The following is a 14,759-nucleotide window of genomic DNA, read 5'->3' as shown; positions in this document are numbered from 1 at the left end:
TAGAAGTGGCCTATGTATCCCAGGATTCCATAGGATAGCATTACAGCCCTTAGAAGTGGCCTATGTATCCCAGGATTCCATAGGATAGCATTACAGCCCTTAGAAGTGGCCTATGTATCCCAGGATTCCATAGGATGGCATTACAGCCCTTAAACGTGGCCTATGTCTCCCAGGATTCCAGAGGATGGCATTACAGCCCTTAAAAGTGGCCTATGTATCCCAGGATTCCATAGGATAGCATTACAGCACTCAAAGCGCACTGAGAGAGTGGGCGTACAAAAGGCCCCTTACCGCAGTCAGAACCCTGAAATGGTCCCTGGAAAGGTATCGCAGCAAAACCACGTTCAGCTTCCCCATGGTATCGTCCAACTACTCCCCCCCCCCAAGCGACGCGAATGGAAAGTTCCAAAGACCGTCCAGTGTGCAAGAAGAAGACGCTTCCGGGTGCCTCACACATGCGCATCCCACCCCACGCTGTCCTTCACTGCGCAAGCGCAGAAATGGCCGGGCGTAAAGGCCCTTCCGACTAGGGAGCGGTTAATCCGCTGCTGTTGTCAGGTCCTTGCAGCTAAATAAAACCTCGTTCACTCATTTTCGTCCTGTGCTCGTGTAGTTAAGGCTTAAATTACACCTTGAAAATCAGCAGCTTTATTTTTACATTTGGTCACATCTGCCAGGAAAGGCGTTTCTTTTCCTTAGGTGTCTTTTTTGGCAGGTGGCTCTCTTTATCAGCGGCAGGACCCGTTGCCTTGGAGACGGGACGCGCGAGCGGTAAGGCGTTGCGACGTGGGTCGCCTTCGGGAGCCATGAGCCTCCGCAGCCACGAGCGCCCGGTCCCTCTCCCTCGGACGGCAGCCAAGGTACTCTTCCTGGGATGGGCTTCCAGTCAGTGGTGACCCCAGGACGTTTGGACTTCAACTCCCATAAGCCCCTGCCACCTTGGCCAACTGCGAGGGATTCTGGGAGATGGAGTCCAAAAGCTCTGAAGGACCAAAGTTTGAGAATCGCTCCTTTTAGTAGCTTTCTTTGACGGCCTCCAACGAAAGACCTCCTGTCCTCAAGAGCCCTGCAAGGGAAGGCTATGGAGGGAAGCATAGAATCATAGAAGAGTTGGAAGAGACCGCAAGGGCCACCCAGTCCAACCCCATTCTGCCATGCAGGAACTCTCAGTCAAAGCATCCCTGACAGATGGCCATCCAGCCTCTGCTTAAAGGCCTCCAGGGAGGGAGACTCCACCATTCTTCAAGAGAACATCTTCCACTATCAAACAGCCCTTACTGTCAGGAAGTTCCTCCTAATGTTGAGGTGGAATCTCATTTCCTGCAGCTTGCATCCATTGTTCCGGGTCCTAGTCTCTGGAGCAGCAGAAAACAAGCTTGCTCCCTCCTCAATATGACATCCCTTCAAGTATTTAAACAGGGCTATCATATCACCCCTTTACCTTCTCTTTTCCAGGCTAAACATCCCCAGCTCCCTTAGTCGTTCCTCATAGGGCATGGTTTCCAGACCTTTCACCATTTTAGTCGCCTCCTTTGGACACATGGCCCCAGTTTCTCAATGTCCTTTTTGAATTGTGGTGCCCTGAACTGGACAGAGTGTTATTCCAGGTGGGGCCTGACCAGAGTGGCACTATGACTTCTCTTGATCTAGTACATGTCATCTCCATATGTGTTTGGCTCTGCCTACTGTTTTAGCTAATTGTTTTAAATATCTATGTTTTAATGTTTTTAGGCATTTTAATTCTAATTGTTTAATTCCTTTTTAAGGGGGCAAGGAATATTGGACATGCACTGTTTTCATTTTAACTTGTACGCCGCTTTGATTGTCCAGACAAAAAGCGGGATATAACTAAAAAGTTTATTATTATTTATAATGAATATCTTCACTTCAAAACATCCAACCTGTTTTATGTGGTCTGTACAGTCCTATGCTTCCCTGCTCAGATACCAGTCCCTTTGAGCTGGAACCTTGTATATGTACACTCATCCCTCCATATTAGCTGCTTCGATATTTGCAGATTTGATTATTCAGGGATTTGATTAATATGTTCTCTCTAGGAATATCTAGATCCTCCTCCAGTGCAACTCTAACTAAAAAAGTTGCCCTGAAAGACCTAGAGAGAATACTCTACTAGGCATTTGTAGCTCCTCCAGTGCCATTCTATGGTCAGTGTCTGTCAGACGTTGACCACAGAGGTGCACTGGAGGACCTAGAGGTTCCTAGAGAGGTGTCCTCTTAGGTAAAAGTGTGGTGTTTTTGTTATTTGTGGTTTTCCCATATTCATGGGGGTCTTGTTCCCCTAACCCTAGTGAATGTGGAGGGACAAGTGTAGTTAAATATTTCCCAAACAACAATAGCAAATACATTTCAGGCACTCCCTAAGCAGTTTACAAAGTGTAAGCTAATTGTCCCCAACAAGCTGAGTATTCATTTTAGCAACCTCAAAAGAATGCAAGCCTGAATTGAGCGTTAACCCTTGGCTGGTATTTTGGACCAATCATTGATTAGAATGGAGGTAGCAGTCAAAAAAAATCAGAAGACTAGGATCAGGAACGGAAGCTATGAAAGAGCTTGAATAGATCCTGAAGTGCAAAGATATATAAGAACACTAAAATAATCCATGCCATCCTATTTTCTATCAGTACATATGGGTGTGAGAGCTGAACAGTGAAGAAAGCCGATATAAAGAAAACCAACTCATTTGAGATGTGATGCTGGAGAAGAGTACAAACAAATGGGTCCTAGAACAAATCAAACCTGAATTCTCCATAGAAGGCAAGATGTCTAAACTGAGGCTTTTCTCCTTTGGCCACATCATGAGAAGGCTTACTCCCTAGAAAACAATAATGCTTGGAAAAACAGAAGGCAGTAGGAAAACAGGAAGATCACATATCAAATGTACAGACCAGACCTGCACTACTTGGCAGTGGGAAGGGACCAAAATTAAAACAAGTTAACTTCTTTGGGCCACAGATACATTTTAATTAAATATTAATTAATTAATTAATTAATTATACTAATAATAAGATATTTATTTATATCCCGCCTCTTCTGTTTTGGGGATCGAGGCAGGGAACAATAAGGTTTATACAGTACAAAGATAATAAAACATCAAAATCCCCCACCCCAGAACCTCCCTCCCTAAAGTATAAAGTTATAATAGTAAAATCATACATAAAAGCATAGCAATAGCATCAAGAAAACTTGGCAATTAACAAATGACGAATGACGAGGGAATGTAATAAAATGAGTGGATTCCTTCAGTCTGGCCATAATCAATTGGGGAAGGCCTGCCGGAAGAGGGTCGTTTTTATTGCCTTTTTGAAGGCCTCAAGGGAGGGTAATTGGTGAATCTCTTCCGGCAGGTCGTTCCAGATTTTAGGAGCGACAGCAGAGAAAGTCCTCTGGGAAGTAATCACCAACCTGGTCTTCCTTAATTGTAGGAGATAGTTACCCTATTAATATTAATTCCATCCTCCTCCTCCTCCTCTGCCTGGCCTTGTCCTCAAGAGAAAGCCAAGCAGCGAGGAGCATTGCAAGTGTTCACCCATCCTCATCCTCCACCCAGCCTTCTCCTACGGAGAAAGCCTAGCAGCGGAGGACCCTTGTAGGCCAAGTATTTGTCCATCTTCCTCCTCTGCCGCCTGGCCTCCTACTCAGGAGAAAGCCAGATGCTTTGCAAGGATTTGACCATCCTCTTTTTCTGCTTCTCCTCAGGAGAAGGCCAAGCAGTGGAGGAGCCTTGAAGTCGTTCCACATCCTCATGAGCCACCCAAAATCCTTTGGTGATATGTTGTGCAGGCCTGGTATAGACTTAATCAAGGAGGACCCTGAGTCTGTAGGACCTGAGCAGAGCTGTTGAGGACAGGGTTTGTGATGAAAATTTGAGAGAACTTGTGAAGAGTTGCAAATAAAGGAAGAAGAAAGAATGAGCCATGTGAAGTCACAAATTTGTGGAGGTCTAACAGAAATGTATGCAGAAATGAGGGCAGGTGATGCCCAAAATTACAATCTGTTTCAATGGTAAAACAACGATTTGGACTAACCCCAGAGTACCATAGAAGAGAATTTCATGCAATAAAAAGAAAGGGGGATGAAACTTATACCCAAATGGGTTGCAGATTAGATGATTTACTAAAAATAATAATAATAATAATAATAATAATAGGTTTTATTTCTATACTGCCCAATCACTGGGAATCTGAGCGATTTACAACAGAGGGGATAATAGACGGTTCCCTGCCCTCAGGCTTACAATCTAAAAAGACACGACACAAAAGGAAAAGGAAATGGTGGTGAGGGGGAGGGGATCAGGTCCAGCAGCTCTTCTCTCCCTCGGAGGCCTGGACCAAGGCAGATGGATCGGAGGGAGGGCTCATCTTCTTCCAGGCAGGCCTGGTGGAGCTGGCCTGCCTTTCTCTCTCTCAAGATGGAGGATGAAGGGAGGGCTTGTCTTCTTGCCTATTTGTAACGAATTTACCTCAGGAATTAGGTAAATTGGATTGAGGGGTCTAAGATAACAACCAAGGACAAGTTACAAAGTTTAATAGGCTTGGAAGTTTTATAACGTTATTCCTCAGGAATATAGGTGGTTGGTACAGGACTGACAGCCTAAAATGGTAGCTGAACGGTAGCTGAAGCAGCCTGAGTAATAGATATGTTGGCTTTAATAAGAGAAGATGGTAGAAAAATGACAAAGACAGAGGTAAAATATCAAGAAAATGAGGGGAAAAACTCCCCAAAACTGGCATCCCTCAAAAGATAGAAATAGCAATGGTAAAAATTTTAAACACCTAAAGCTGAGGTGAGAAGTTTTGGGTCGAGACAGTATGACTCTGAAGCCTATAAAAAGACAGTGGGTCTAAAGAACAGTACAAACCCAATCCAATTTTTTTTATGAATGTGGGAAATTGGGTCACCTTAGATATACAGTTGTCCCTCCATATTCTCTAGAGTTAGGGGAACAAGACCCCCGTGAATATGGAAAAACCGCAAATAACAAAAACACTGTTTTTACCTGAGAGGACACCTCTCTAGGAGTCTCTAGGTCCTCCAGTGCAACTCTGTGGTCAATGTCCAACATACACTGACCAGAGAATGGCACTGGAGTAGCTACAATTGGTCTTTCAGTACAACTTTTAGTTAAAGATGACCACAGAGTTGCACTGGAGGACCTAGACCAGCGGTTCCCAACCTTTGTTGGGCCGCGATCCCCATTCCGGGTGAAAGTCCCGCCCGTGACCTACCTCATTGGTTGGGAGGCAAGGAAGGGGCAGGACTTTTGACTGTCTACAAGCCCCAGTGGGCTTTGCGGCCGGATGTCCCGCCCCTTCCCAGCCTCCCAACCAATCAGGGAGGCCACCGTGGAAGAAGGGGCGGGACTTCCAGTCACAAAGGCTGCTGGGGTTTGTAGTCCCAGCCCTTTTGCCTCCTCCTTGCGGGTGCCTTCGAGAGCACCTGCAGGGAGAAGGCGAGGGGAGGAGGTGACTGGCCCTTTCTCATTGCGGTTGCCGGTGCTAGTGCCGGCACCCGCAGGGAAAAAGGGAGGAGAGGGAGGCAGGGGGGAATCCCAACCTGGCGACCCCCAAAGGGGTCGCGACCCCCAGATTGGGAACCCGTGACCTAGACAGTCCTAGAGAGAACATATTAATGAAATCCGTGAATAATCAAATCCGCAAACATCAAAGCTGCAAATATGGAGGGATGATTGTAGTTGTCCAAATGTTTATAATAAAGACTCTAAATCAAATATGAAATCAGCTTATTGTGTGGAATCAGTTAAGCCAGCAATACAAGAATGTTGCCACAGAAAACAGACTGAGGAGGCAGTTGCCATGGAAACGGCAGGTGGAACAGTAACTGACGCTAGAAGAGCTCCTTCTCCAAGGCCTTCCCTATTTGTAATGAATTTACCTCAAGAAATAGATGCAGAGTTAATACAAATAAATAAGACATGGGTGTGGGGTTTTCGTGATTCAGGGGTTGAAGTGTGTATAGTTAAATCACACTTAGTAAAACCTCAAGATTTGTGCCTGGAGGAGAAAATGATTTTAAAAGGTTTAGGGGGCCCAGCTTTTATGGCACCGGTAGGCAAGTTAGACATTTCATTCAGAGGACATAACTTGCAGTGGAAATTAGCAGTTTGGGAAGATATTCCATTCCCGTGTCTAATTGGGAATGATCTGGATAGATACTTCAGATTTGCTTGTGTTGTCACCAGACAACAAGAAAAAGAAAAATCTTTAGATCAGATCTTTCCAAAGTCTGAAGAAAACCAAGGAAAAGACACGAATGTACCATACACAGCTTTCAGCATACGCTGAAAGCCGCTAGGGAGCCCGCAGGGCGCAAGGGGGTGGCACATCCCATTAAGAATAATGGGGTACACGCCTGTGGCGTCCGTGCGCCACCATGCCATGCACAAGCCCCATTACTTTCAATGGGGCTCAAGCATATGTGTTTTTTTATGTGGGGGATCCGGAAGAATCCTCCGTGTAAAAAAAGGGCACACTGTACATTCTTACTCTGATGGACTATGCCACCAGATATCCTGAAGGAGTGGCTTTGAAAAATATAGAGACAACAACTGTGGCAAACGCTCTAATAAATATTTTCTATAAGCTAGGATTTCCTAGTGAGATTATATCAGATTTGGGAACTTCTTTTACTTCCAAGGTGATGCAGAAACTATGAGAGGTCTGTGGGGTTAAACATGTAACCACGACCGCTTATCACCCACAGAGTAATGGGCTGTTGGAAAAATTCAATGGGACATTAGTCAAAATGATTAAATCCTATACAGTACTGAAGAAAATGGGAGAGATTGGGACACCAAGTTACAATACCTATTATTTGCCTATTGTGAGGTCCCACAAGAAAGCTGAGGATTCAGTCCATTTGAGTTAATGTTTGGATGTAAAGTAAAAGGACCTTTAGATCTCATTCGACACAAGTGGGAAAGTCCAGACGAAAGAGAGCCGGAAGATGTGGTGTCATATGTCCAGAGCCTGATGACATCCCTAAATCAAGTCTTACAAATTTCCGGAGAAAACTTATAGGCAACTCAATGTCAACAAAAGACTTGGTATGATAAAAAGGCCAGAGCTAGAGTTTTCCTGCCTGGAGATGAAGTTTTACTCTTGCCACCAACGAGAGGAAACAAACTTCAATATGCATGGACTGGCCCAGTTCAAGTGACAGAAAAGATCAACGACATGAACTATATAGTGGACTTGGGGAATGATATGGGGTGTAAATTTGTACATGTAAATATGTTAAAGCCCTATCACAGGAGAGAAAATCTTGGGTTATATGCTGTCAAAGAGTCAGAAAATGATGTGATTGCCATTCTTGGATGGAGACAGGAAAATGTGGGAAAAGAAAAGATACAAGAGTTTACTCTTGACAGTTCTCTTACTCCCCAGCAACAAGAGGAAATAATGCAGGTGTTAACTGAGTTTAAGAGCGTCTTTTCAGATTTACCAGGAAAAGTAAAAGGGGTAGTTCATCATAGCAATAGAGAAGCAAGTCCTGTCGCTACTTCCCCATACCGCGTAACTGGTCCCTTGGCAGACAGCATAAGTAATGTAATTGATACAATGCTCATGATGGGGATTATTGTACCATAGCAGAGTCCTTGGGCGTCTCTGGTAGTATTGGTGGAAAACCCGACCATACTATTAGGTTTTGTGTGGATTACAGGCGGTTGAATAAAATCACCCAAACTGACACCTATCCTATGCCCAGATCCGAGTATCTAATTGAAAAGATGGGAAGGGCTCAATATATCACCACACTAGATTTGACCAAGATATATTGGCAAGTACCCATGTGTCCTAAAGATCAGGAAAAAACGGCCTTTGTTACACATAGGGGAGTATATGATTTTACAGTGTTGCCATTTGGTTTAAAGAATACACCCTCCACCTTTCAAAGGTTGATTGACAACATCTTATTGGGGTTAAAGCATTGTGTGGTAGCCTGCATTGATGACATAGGTATCTTTAGTAACCCCTGGGGTAAGCATATACAAAATCTCACTGAAGTAATGGAAAGACTTAAAAGGAGTGGGGTGACCGTGAAAAATTCTAAGTGTCACATAGGAAAAAGAGAAAGTTGATACTTAGGCTATATTGCAGGTAGCGGAACCATTAAGGCGGAAACTTCTAAAGTGAAAGCCATAGTTAATTGGTCTATTCCTACTTCAAAAAAAGAAAAGAAAAAGGTGTGCTGTCATTTGTGGGACTAGCTGGTTACTACAGAAAATGTATTACTAATTTCAGCAGTATTGCCAGCCCATTGTCCGATTTACCCAAGAAGGACAAGCCTGCTAAAGTCAGAAAGGTCAGAAAGGTGTGATAGTGCATTCAGAGAATTAAAGCACCTAATGACCACGGCTCCAGTTGTGATGGCTCTGGATTACACCAAGACACTACGGATGCCTGTAATGTTGGACTTGGGGCAGTGTTGAGCCAGGAAGGAAAAGATGGTCAGATACATTCGATCCTGTATATAAGTAAAAAAACTCTTCCCCAGAAAAAGACACTTGGCCATGATAGAGAAGGAATGCCTGGCTATAGTGTGGGCTGTAAACAAGCTTAAGCCATACTTACAGGGGGGAAAGTTTGTGATTGGAACGGATCACTCTCCCTTGTGCTTGTTAAATCAGACTAAGGGTAATAACAGCAAGTTACTGCGATGGAGTCTAACTTTACAAGATTTTGATTACTCCATCCAATATGTAAAAGGTAAGGAAAATATAATGACTATAGTTTCTCTAGACAATTTGAAGAGGGATGAGATAACAAAGAGAGAAAATGTCTTTAAACAGGTCAATGAAATTGTATATATAAATGTGGTGTATATATATATATATATATATATATATATATATATATATATATATAATGTGTTTGAGGGTAAGTATATTTTGCGACTGGGGTTTCATTAACCCACATAGCTGTTTGGTTATATGTGTTAATGAACATGTTGAAAGGAGAAGGTGTGTGATGAATAGACCTGCCTAGCAGCCAATCAGGAAGGAGCATTTGATCAGCCAACGGGAAGCCAGCTGGGCAGAGTAGAAAAATTCTGAGAGGACAGTTAGAAGGGGGTTGGTTGGGGGAAGAGAAGCCAGAGAGAGGCTGTGTTCTGAGAGTTCCTGAGGGGACAGTTTAAAGTTGAATTTAGACAACGAAAGGGTCTGATAAGTCCAAAGTGGGATGGTGTTAGGTTTAAAGAGTCTATAGTAAGAGACTCAGAGTAAGCTGGACTCTGAGATTGGAGTTTATATTAATATTTTAAGTAACAACTTGCGACTAAGTAACCAGTCAACTATAACCATTTTAAATCCAAGTCACAGTTTAATTTCTTGTTTTACAATAAACTTTTGATAGTGTTTGAACAAATACTTGGCCTGTGTTTTATAGTCAAACTACGCTACCAAACTTTAAAAAGAAAGGGGTTTGACTATCATAGTAGTAGAGTGTGGTGGGAATTCATCACAAGGTGTCTTGGAGATGTCTTGTTCGTAGGTTACTATAGGTTGAGGTTTGCAACAAAGACACAGGAGCTAATCAAGGACTCTAGTAGTAGTGACCATGATGTGCTTTGCATGCAAAACGTCACAGGCTCAGTTCCCAGAGCAGGGGTAGGTAACCTTTTTGAGCCAGGGGCCGGGTTGCTGTCCCTCAGACAACTGGGGGGCCGAAGCCGGGGGGTGGAGCTTCCACCCTCTGGGGGCGGGGCCACATGCTGGGGGTGGAGCTTCCACCCTCCAGGGCGAAGCCACATGATGGGGCGGAGCTTCCACCGAAGTCCCACGGGGAGGAGAAGGTGTGTGCCCGCCCTCTCCTCCTTGTTCCCTTCCTTCGGCCGAACGGGCTCCAAGGGGCCCTTTCGGCCGAAGGGAAGGGCTTGGGCACCTGTCCCAGGCCCTTCCCTTCGGCTCTTCCCTTCGGCCAAAAGGGCTCCAAGGGCTGTGGAGGAGCCCAGAAAGCGGCAGGCCACTTCCGCAGGCCCCTTCTTGGCCCATGCGGCCCCATGCCTCCCTCCAGAGGGAGAGACCTGAGGCTGCAAGGGCCCTGGGGGGAGCCCGCGGAGGCGGCAGGTCGCTTCCGTAGGCCCCTTCGTGTGGCCCAGGAGGAGGTGGAGGAGGAGGTGGAGGAGGCGGTGGCGGCCTTGGCGGTGGCCTTGGCAGCAGCGGCGGCAGCAGCAGGACCGGGCTGGGGCTGGTCCTGCCGCCTCCACGAGCCGGGGGTTGCCGACCCCTGTCCCAGAGTCTCCAGATGTGTGTGTACTTAAAGTTGCCTGTTGACTTATGGCAACCCCATTAATGGGTTTTCTTAAGTAGGGTGTACTTAAGGAGTACAATTGGTTTTGCCAGTTCCTTTCACAGAAAGGTATTTGCCAGTTCCTTCCTTTGAAAGTGTTGTACAATAAGTGTTCCACACTAGGAGTAAATAGGCAGTACCTCTTCCCATTTTGTTTAGTGAGAGTATTCTACCCCCATGTCAATTCCAGCCCCCATCTATTGAAATAGAAACATTCATATAGATAAATAAATAAATAAAGTGTCCCTCCAGATGTTTTGGACTGCAACCCACAATATCCCTAGCCAGCACAGTGGATGATGGAGAATAGTGCAATGTGGAGTCCAACAGCACATTCCTCATCCCTGGTTTAGTGTGCTGGGCTTTTTGGATCACTGGATTAATGTACAATGGCAGTCTTCCCTTGGTTAATATTATTGCTGGTGTCAGCTTCATATTCAGTTTTACAGCAGCTGAGCCTGGAAATAAACCCAAGTCTACCAGTTAAATGCAGAGAAAAACCTATGCATGGTTAGAAGCAAGTACAAGAGAGTTATTCATGAGAAGACATGATAGATTAATTGCTCTACAATCAGGCTCCTGTTGACTTACAAAATAGTAAGGATTTATAAGTAGATGCAAAGTTGTAAATATAACCAGATGCTGGACCCTGCTGGAACAGTTAATTTTCTGTGAGTTGAATAGATTCAAATACTAGGGATCATGGGCCTAGACCTATGTAAGCTGTGAAATCTGGCATTAACACCAAAGATGATTTAGAACCTTGTTATTAAAACTGACATCCAGAAATAATATAAATCAGTTTCTGTTTGTTTAAAAATATTTATTCAGCTTAATATTTAATCATATTAAAAATGGAAAGTGGTTGCAACATGCGACTGAATCTGGTTTTGTGAACTTAGGCATATTTTATTTATGATATATTTACTTCTTGATTTAACTTGCTAAGACTAAATCTTTCACTCATAAGTGGGGAATGCCAATAAATACTTAAATATGCATGGGCAATGAAAGTGTTGTATTAAAACACTATGTACAAATACATTTGCAGTGTAACCACCAGGGTGATACTTAAGCATTTTGGCTCACGGGAAGAGACCAATAAAAACCTTTTGCCATAGCATTCCATTTACTTACCTAAAGGTCCTTATTTTGTGTGCTGGACCAACCACTGTCCATACATGTTCATTGCTTGACAAATACTAATCAGCTGTGCAGTATATATTCTGCTACAGAGTAGAGAAACTTGAGAGCCAGTGTGGTGTAATTCCCTATTCTCTGTTCCATGCAGGATTCTCTATTAAAGAAATGAAAGGTATTCCCATTGTTTAAAGCTACTATCAAATACGGCTGCTCACCCTCATCCTCCATGAGTTGCTGTGACATGGCCAGTGTGTGGGGATTTGAAGAGATTTTCCAGCCTCCAGAAGTACTCCTTTTGTCATGTGTCATGTTTAGTTAGTCTGGCTGTGGAAAATAGAGTTCAACCTAGGGTTGCCATAGCGCCGGACCTCAAAACCGGGAAAAATGTAGGACAAAATTTTCAAATGTAGGACACACAAAAATGTGTCCTACATTTGAAAATTCTGTCTTACATTTTCCCTGGCGATCGCGGCGGGGAGCGGAGGCCAAGCAGCGAGGGAAAGCCTCCACTTAAGGAGGCTTTCCTTCCCCGCCTGGGCCCCGGGCCTCACCGTGAGGCTGGGACCAGGAAGGAGGGGAGGAGGCCTGCGGCGATCGCCGCGACTTCTCCTCATTCCTGGCCCCCACGGAGGCCAGGAAGGAGGGGAGGAGGCCTGCGGCGATCGCCGCGGCCTCTCCTCGTTCCTGGCCCCGGCTGGGACCAGGAAGGAGGGGAGGAGGCCTGCGGTGATCGCCGCGGCCTCTCCCCATTCCTGGCCCCGGCGAGTCTGATTCCCCCGCTGCCCTTGGTTTCAGGATGCCATTAATGTGAGGCCAACGGAAAGGCTTTTGTATTTAAACTCAGAGACTTATGTATTCCACTGCAGCTATCCTGAAGGAGGAGGGGAATGATTACAGGCAAGTATTGTGTCTGTAGACTGAGCTTTGCATAGGTCCACAGATCATGGTTATCCTGGAATTATCCTGTCTATACGTAAAGTTATGGGCAAAAAGTGTGTTAGGAAGTTTAGAGAGAGCTTAGGATGTTAAACTGCTTCTTTGATCTGCTATATCTGCCTAGAACATAATAAATTGTAGGTTTTGACTGTCCTTTTGTCTTCATTTTTGATGCCCTGGGGCAACTCTGCTGCTTCCTGCCAGGACAAGCCTCCCTGCCAGGAATGCTCCAGTTGAAGATTTGTAAACTACTGAATTAATCTTGGAAATTACATCCAGTAGGATTGGTTAAAAAAAAAAATCACTGATATGTTTTCTTTTTATTTGATTGCTATTTCTCTATTTACTGAACAGTTTTAAAAAATAAAAAACAAAAACCTGAAAAGTGTTTTGTTTAAACACAGCCAGACTCAGATCCTTGTGCTACCCCTTCATCCAAAGGAAGACTGTGGTGATTACAGAGTTAGTCAATAGTGCTTCTCAACCCAGAGAATTATTGTGTACATACTTCAGATCTAGAGTTTTTTCTTCACCCAGAGATAGGTGGTTCTAATGAAACAGTTGTGGTAATGGTATTACAAAATAAATTTTGTGTAATTATAGTGGACCCTTGCTTTACGCTCCTGTCTTTGAAAAGTGGTTTCTGAGATGCGCCTGGGACCCGGGATGCAGCTGGGCTGCACTTGCCCGGTGCAATTGGCGCCAAATTATGTGCCATAATTCCCACCTGCATCCCACAACCTAGCTGCATTACGTTGCGGTGCAGTTGGGGGTTTTATCCATGCAATAAACTCCTTTGTTGTGCTGTGCATAGTCAAATATGTAGTTTAGCATTTGATGCTCAGACTATCTGTGCCTTGTATTCGGTTTCTTTGGCAAGTCACTTGTTCTTTATGACTGGCTAAGCCCTTGCAGTAGCTATTTTGTGAGCAACCATTTCCAAATGGTAGCCATTTTGTGGTTCACCACCTATTGTTATGCATGCTGCCTCCCAAAGGTTTGGGACATCTGGATATTTCATGAGGCACAGATGGACCTTGATTAATGAGGCTGTAATGTCTGTGTGACACTACTTCAGTTTGTAGGGAAATTTCCTTGTTTTGTATCATGACAACTAAAATATCTAGTCTGCTGAACTGACTTATAAAGGTACTTGGCAAAGGAAATTTTACTCACTTTGGCCTGTTACAGACAGCCAAAATAAAGCTGCTTTGAGTCACAGTGGAGGTATGGTGTATCAATGATGCATGCGTCCTAAGAGTCCAGAGGCCACACCAAAGCCACGCTCCAGTCCTTAGGGCTAGAGCGTGGCTTTGGTGTGACTTCTGGACTCTTAGGACGCATGCATCATTGAAATACCATACCTCCACTGTGACTCGAAGCAGCTTTATTTTGGCTGTCTGTAACAGGCCTTTGTCATCTTTTCTATTGAGAGAAACACTGAAAAGTGCTTTGTTTTGTTTAGGATTTATTCAGTATTAATTCAGTTTTTGCAAAAACTTCCTCTAGAGGGCAACACTTCATTCCTGAAGATTCAACTAAATGATGGCATGGCATAAATAGGACTTTTATTAAAAAGAAGAAAGATTTGTTTCTAGAGGTTTTTTATTGCAACATTTGTTGCTGAAAGATACAAAATGCTTTTTAAAAATGTATTAAAAGACTTTGAATAACAGATATTTCAGACTTTTCAAAAATACACACATGGAATTATTCAAATTAAAGCAGATGGTTTGTATCACTTTCTGTTTCTCTTCACCAAACATCAGGAATGGAGAGCTTGGGGAGAGGGCAGTCCCCCCTTTTAGGCCTGAAGAAGAAGAGCCCTCCCCTCCCTCCTTCCAACTGTCATCTTCTGGCCTTGGAGAGAGTGAAAGGACAGGTCCAACGCCATCGGGCCTGAAGAGGAAGAGCCCTCCCCTCCTTTCTTCCAACTGTCATCTTCTGGCCTGGGAGGAAGTGAAAGGACAGGCCCAACGCCATCGGGCCTGAAGAGGAATAGCCTTCCCCTCCCTCCTTCCAACTGTCATCTTCTGGCCTAGAGGGAGTAAAAGGACAGGCCCAACGCCATCAGGCCTGAAGAGGACGAGCCGGCCTCGATTAAGAAAAAGAGCCCTCCCTCCAGTCTATCTGCCATGGTCCAGGCGTCAGAGGGAGAGAAGAATGCTGGACCTGATCCCCTCCTCCTCACCATTCCCTTCTCCTTTTGTGTCGTGTCTTTTTAGATTGTAAGCCTGAGGGCAGAGAACCGTCTATTATCCCCTCTGTTGTAAGCCGCCTGGATTCCCAGTGATTGGGCGGCATATAAATAAATCCTATTATTATTATTATTATTATTATTATTATTAG

At 44.4% G+C, this 14,759-nt stretch overlaps 2 protein-coding genes across 3 annotated transcripts in view; both read left to right on the top strand.

Annotated features, from left to right (window-relative positions):
• The window catches only part of LOC121920651 (leucyl-cystinyl aminopeptidase-like), a 409,227-nt gene that overhangs the window by 174,604 nt on the left and 219,864 nt on the right, over nt 1–14,759 (top strand). The gene's annotated exons all lie outside the window — the stretch shown is intronic.
• LOC121920971 overlaps nt 565–14,759 on the top strand; it is an 84,821-nt gene continuing 70,626 nt past the window's right edge. For both annotated transcript variants that reach the window (XM_042448331.1, XM_042448329.1), the window contains exon 1: nt 565–860. In XM_042448331.1, the coding sequence (XP_042304265.1) occupies nt 807–860 (54 nt within the window). In that variant the 5' untranslated portion in view covers nt 565–806. The remainder of the gene's footprint in view (nt 861–14,759) is intronic.

This window comes from Sceloporus undulatus, chromosome 2 (genome assembly GCF_019175285.1).
Source record: "Sceloporus undulatus isolate JIND9_A2432 ecotype Alabama chromosome 2, SceUnd_v1.1, whole genome shotgun sequence".
In the NCBI taxonomy this organism is placed as follows: Eukaryota; Metazoa; Chordata; class Lepidosauria; order Squamata; family Phrynosomatidae; genus Sceloporus; species Sceloporus undulatus.
The sequence above is the reverse complement of the archived record's forward strand: the minus strand, read 5'-3'. Positions and strand labels throughout refer to the sequence as shown.